At 49.9% G+C, this 6,066-nt stretch overlaps 1 protein-coding gene across 1 annotated transcript in view; it reads left to right on the top strand.

Moving 5' to 3' along the window:
• The window catches only part of Slc45a1 (solute carrier family 45 member 1), a 28,623-nt gene extending 23,636 nt beyond the window's left edge, over positions 1-4,987 (top strand). Inside the window, exon 9 of the mRNA XM_031379545.1 lies at positions 4,853-4,987. Coding sequence (XP_031235405.1) covers positions 4,853-4,972 — 120 coding nt within the window. The 3' untranslated portion in view covers positions 4,973-4,987. The remainder of the gene's footprint in view (positions 1-4,852) is intronic.
• The last annotated feature ends 1,079 nt before the right edge of the window (positions 4,988-6,066 follow it).

Below are 6,066 nucleotides of genomic sequence, written 5' to 3'. Positions count from 1 at the left end.
CAGCATCTTTCTGTGCCTGCCCTCCTGTTCATCTTCTGGTGTCAGTCCAGCTCATGTCTAATACTCAGGTAACAGCAGGGTCTGCTATCATCACCTCCTGTCTAACCTGGCCCCAGCCTGTATTCCAACCGCACTTCCTCCTATCCTGCCTCAGCGTCAAGGCCACAGATATTGTGCCTGTGTTCAAGCACTGGCCATAAGTAAAGCCCTTTTCTCTGCCCATGGTCCACTCAGACCCATCCACACTGCCGTTCCTCTCGAGCTCCCCAGCCTCCTATCCTTAAACTAGTGAGCCCTTTCTCTGCCATCAAGTTCTTTGTATACTTTGTGCTTTAAAAAAGTGTGTGTGTGTGTGTCTGTGCATGTGTGCATGTGAGTGGAGGCCAGAGGTCAATAGCTAGGCTGGGCCAGTCAGAGAACTCCAGGGACCCTCCTGTCTCTGCTTCCCCAGCACTGAGATTAAAAGCACACACATCACAACTGATTTTTTTTTTTTTCTGTAGGATCTGGAGATCTAAAACAGATCTCCATGGTTTTGTGGCAAGCATTTCGCGCAAGTTCCCTCCCCAGCCCCTGTTCTGTGCTCTGAGCTACATGAGGTCTCTGGACTTTTTCTAAGTCACAGCTACTGGGGGGCCATCTTGGGCTCAGGCTTCCTCCTCTGCTCCGAGTTATTCCAGTCTGAAAGAAAAATGACTAGAGAAGCTTCAGCCAGTGTTAGCTTGTCAAATCCTGGGTCCTCTTCCTGGAACCCTTCATGTAAGTAAAAACACATCACTTTTCCACATAGGGCGGTCGTCAGCCTCTTTCTTCCTGAAAGCTGGTTGTGTCTGCACTGTACCTGACCCAGGTTGGAACAGAGGTCAGGGCTGTACTTCAGGCTTCCCCCAGCAGGGGGCAGTAGAACAACCAAAGCAAGCAGCACCTCAGAGCCCCACCCATGGGTTGGCTTCCAGGCTCCACACTTTTTTAGCTCACTTTAGTGAATGTGTCAGTTTATGGAGGGATAGAAAAAGGTTTCTACCATCTACCCAGTGCCCTTAAGACAGTCCCCATGGGGCTTAACTCAGTGGTTAAGAGCACTGACTGCTCTTCCAGAGGCTCTCAGTTCAATTCCCAGCAACCACATGATGGCTCACAACCATCTGTAATGGGATTTGATGCTCTCTTCTGGTGTGTCTGAAGACAGCTACAGTGTACTCATATACATAAATAAAAAAAAAGAAAGAAAGAAAGAAAGAAAGAAGGAAAGAAAAGAAAAGACAGTCCCCATGGAGACTACCAAAACCTAAAGCCAGGCTGTTAAAACTGAAAGCTATCCTTCTTGCCTGGCATCTCTGAAATGCGCCATCCCAAGTACTCATGAGCCCTCTACTTGGCACTGAGGATGGGTGCTTGGGTACTCAGTAGCTTTCTTTCCCATCTGCCTTGGTCACCAAAGGATATTAGGGATATGGTCAGCTGGCACCCTAACAGCCATTGTATTGGGCTACAAGGCATCATGGGAACAGAGGCAGGCTCTCTTAAACCAGCCAGGCGGTGGTGGCACACGCCTTTAATCCCAGCACTTGGCAGGCAGAGGTAGGCAGATTTCTGAGTTCGAAGCCAGCCTGGTCTACAGAGTGAGTTCCAGGACAGCCAGAGCTATACAGAGAAACCTCGTCTCGAAAACCAAACCAAACCAAACCAACAAACAAAACAAAAAACCCAAACAAACAAACACCATGCCAGAACTCACACGCCCTGGGCCCCACAGGTTCTCTTTAGTTCAGTGCTTATGTGCAAGGCTCCATGTCATGCTCCAAGTGCTTTTCCCTGGGTGAGCGGATAAGAGCATGTGAGGGGTGTAGGGCCTGGGTACTTTCTGGGCACACAAGAGCCCTCATGGTAGAGCTGCTCAAAGACTCCTCTTGAGAGTTGGTTTCTGGGCCCAAGAGTCTTGGAATCTACCCACAACTCAGTAACCATAGAGGATTCCCAGCATGAACGGCCCTGTGGAAACTGGCCTGTCATCACAACATTTGGGAGGTGTAATCAGGTGTCTACATTGAAGATGGAGGGAGGGAAGGAAGGAGTGGGAACAAAGGGTGGGGAGGGTCAATTTCCTACTTACTGGGTGCCATTGTGCATGCTCTGTGGATACATCAGAGAAACCAAGGGGAAAGAACTTCCTGTTTGTTTTTTTCTTTTTTTTTTAACTTTTGTTTTTTCAAGACAGGGTTTCTCTGTGTAGCCTAAGAACTTCCTGTTTGAAGTGGAATCTTTATCCTAGTTGCAATATCTAACCAGGGCCGGGCCTCCCTGCACACCAAGTCAGCTCTGTCATCTTTCTAAGCCTTTCCCAGTTGCCCCTTGATGTAGAAACCACCTCCCCAGCTGCTGCACATACCTTCATCTCAGCCACAGCCTGGTCACAGGGTGGCCCAGAGGACAGCCATCTTGCTCTGTAGCCACTGCCACCTGGTGGGCAGGGTGGAAAGTAAGCTCTGTTTTGTAGTGGACTAGAGCTTAGCAATGACTGAAGGGAGTTGGGCAGACCTAGGAGTGACATCAGGATGCCAGGCATAGAAAACTATGTCCTTAAGCAGCGCCATGTCCCTAGCTGAGTCAAACAGGGCTTACTGAGAGCTCCTTGTGGGCTGGTAAAAACAGCTCAGTGCCTGGCCAGGGTGAGGGTCGGGTTTCAGATGCCCAGACCCCATGTACATGTTATATGTGCGGTAGCCCACACGGAATACTGCCACATTGAGGAAGGAAGCAACAGGACCTCTGAATGAAGTGTTTAGCTGGGTTCAGTGAGATCCTGCCTTGGTGTTTAAAGAAGAAAGCAACTGAGGAAGACAATGGTATCAGCTCTGGGCTTCCACCCATGTCCCCAAAGCCCAAACCATCTAATCTCATTTTCTGATTCACCCCTGGGATACAACAGAGACCAAACTGCAGGGCAGAAGCTCCTAAAAACTGTCCACCGGGGCATGAGGCATGAGGAGGCCTGGTGTCAGGATGGTGAATGGGAGAAACTGTGGAGGAACGTCTGCAGTGGGCACCTGCTTCATGAAGGGTTCTTCATACACAGCCTAGACTAAGGAAAAGGCCAAGCTGACCATTCATGCACATAAGCAAATCACTTCTCAGCACCAAGGGGCTTTCTTCTGAAGGGCCAGCCTACCCAGTCACCCACCCAGCTACCTGTCCTGCAAAGCAGTCAGAGCTAGGGACTCTCGCTTAGTAACAAGGAAAGCTGATGTGTCCAAACAGAATTGGGCTGGGGGAGGACGGGTCCATAGTGCAGTTTCTGATCTGATTCATCAAAATACAAATGGCCATGATAGCCATGTTGGGTAGAAGGGAGAGATGCAGGGCCCAGAACTTCATCTGCCAGGATTCCAGGGCAGAAATGAGCCCAGTGAATAAGTACCTCCCAATACTGTGAGAGCTAATGATCAGACACCTGATACCCAAAGTGCCCAGAGAGAGAGGGCATGGGCTCTTGAGGCAGAAAGGGGTCATGTGCCCCATTCACCACCCATGCTGTGCCTACCATGGCCCACCACCACCAGGCTCTGCTTTGGTGTACCCCAGGATCTTACTTACTCTGGCTTCCATACCCTGCAGCATGAACCCATCCACTTTGCACAGCAGGCTGCATGGCTTGCCCAATTTGCTCAACTCCCAGTTGACTGAGTAACAAGATCCACTGATTTCAAAGCAGTGGTTTTAGGAGCACACCTGGACCTCCCAAGGTTGACCAGGAAACAGGGTGATAGGCGTCTGGTTTGTAACCTATGCCCTGCTGGTGAGAGCTCACGCTTCTGAGGAAGAGATCTGGCTTTCACTGCAGTTCCCACGCACAACTGTACAGCTCTTCTGACTAAAGTCTGGATGTTCCCAGCTACACCTGGGAGGGCACTGTGGAGCACTTTTGAGAAGTGACCTTAGTTTACCCAGTGGCATCTCTGCACTCCCCTTCAGCACAGCTCACCAAGGATGCTTATCAATAGGGAAGCTAAGCACCAAGTCACAATGATGAGGGTTGAGGCCCAGGACCTCCCACCGTATCAAGTTATTTCAAGTCATTTCATTAGCCTGTATGCAATGAGCAGAATGGGGCTGCAGGGCCTCCATGCCCAGGTCAAGGATCTACTTCTGAAACAAACGGGCTTGGGGAACCATGGGAGTGTTGCTGGAGGAGCTGCAAGAAGGGCTGGCTTGAGGCAAGAGTGCTGTATCCCCTCATCCACTCAGATGTGGGCCCTCTGCCTTGCCTCAGCGGCAGTATACTTTAAGTGAACACTAGTAGACTTTTGTGAAGTAAAAATTGGAGACTTGTGCATCCTGACTAAGAACTGTATCCTGAAAGATTCATGTTTGTTTGTTTTTCAAGACAGGGTTTCTCTGTGTCTCCCTGGCTGTCCTGGATCTCACTTTGTAGACCAGGCTGGCCTCGAACTCAGAAATCCATCTGCCTCCACCTCCCAAGTGCTGGGTTTAAAGGCGTGCGCCACCACTGCCCGGCTCTGAAAGATTCTTGAATACCTCTGAACTCTTTTATTTGTTTCATGTATGTAGGTATACTGTCGCTGTCTTCAGACACACCAGAAGGCGGCATTGCATGCCCATTACAGATGGTTGTGAGCCACCATGTGGTTGCTGGGAATTGAACTCAGGACCTCTGGAAGAGCAGTCAGTGCTCTTAACCTGCTGAGCCATCTTTACAGTCCACCTCTGAACTCTCATCACAGGCGAAATGTAACAAGTGTTAACTGTCATAAACTAGTGACTTCGCTGTGCAGCCAGCTTCCTCTTCCCCGCCTTCCCCGTCTGCAATGACCGCTGTCCTCACCTTCTACAGGATTTCCAGCTCCACTCCATCAGGCTGTGCGCATCCGTCTTCCCAGTCTGCTCTGTCACCTCAGTCACTGCAAGCTCTGTGCAGGTTGCTTCAAACGAGAGGTTTCCTTTTTATTTATGACCCAGTAGTTTCCCACGGTCTATATGTGTGATGTTATACATACATACATCTATCTCCTTGTTAGTAAACTGATCAGTGAGCACCGTGGCTACTGTGGATGTCATGAACATGTGTTTGTGGGTTCCGCTGTCCTCTCTTTTTTGCTCATATACCCAGCATTGGAGTTGTTGGGTGTCACAGAGCAGTTTTACTTTAGCCTAAGTGGCTGACACTTGGGTCTTAATGTGTAAGAACCGAGATACCTGCTACCAGGCCGCAGTCCCCGAGCTACTGAAGGGCTACCAATGCACACACTTAGCTGCTTCCTCTTCCTCTCAAGTGGGCAACACCTGGCCTGCACTGTCCCTAGGCCTTCCTCCTTGGCAGGCAGCTTCACAATATATATACTCTCTGGGATGTTCTTGCTCCGCTTCTTGAAACATATGGCTTTAATACAGAAACTTACAGGAGATATTGCCTCTGGGCATCAGAAGCCACACAGGAGTCCACCAGGCCCTGGTCTCTGGTGACAACATCCACATTACAGGAGGTCCACGTGTGCAGTCTCTGGGAGAAGCTCTGATAGCAGTGGCTCTTGGCTGACCTCATCCTGTGACCCTTTTTATACAGTTGCTCATGTTATGGTGGACCCCGCCAACACACACACACACCATAAAAATGCTTTGCTACTTCGTAACTGTAATTTTACTGTTATATATTATACTGTGATTATCTGAGAAGCAGGATATCTGATTTGCCACCTCTGTAAAGGGTTGTTCGACTCCCAAAGGCATCATGAACCATTTCCCTACAGGGTCTGTGGTACCTTGAATCTGGAAAATTCTGGAGGTGGCTCCAACCTCCCCTCAGCAGGCAGGATTCTTCCCTGCACATCCTAATGGTCTAGGTTGAGTGGCAGACATGGGTGGCAATATCTTGGTTTCACAGACCATGGGGATTGGCTAAGGCAGTTTTTCCTCCCAGACAGCACAGCCCCGAGTCTCTAGAAGCTCCAAGCAGGCCTGGCAGCACGGAGCATCGGGGCTCTCTGCCCGTGGCTGTTGGCGGTGCCCTTATCCACTCTCTCCAGAATCCATCTCTAGAACCCCTACCCA

The sequence above is a fragment of the Mastomys coucha genome, unplaced genomic scaffold (assembly GCF_008632895.1).
Source record: "Mastomys coucha isolate ucsf_1 unplaced genomic scaffold, UCSF_Mcou_1 pScaffold18, whole genome shotgun sequence".
Lineage (NCBI taxonomy): Eukaryota > Metazoa > Chordata > Mammalia > Rodentia > Muridae > Mastomys > Mastomys coucha.
This window is presented reverse-complemented; position numbering and strand designations above follow the sequence as displayed.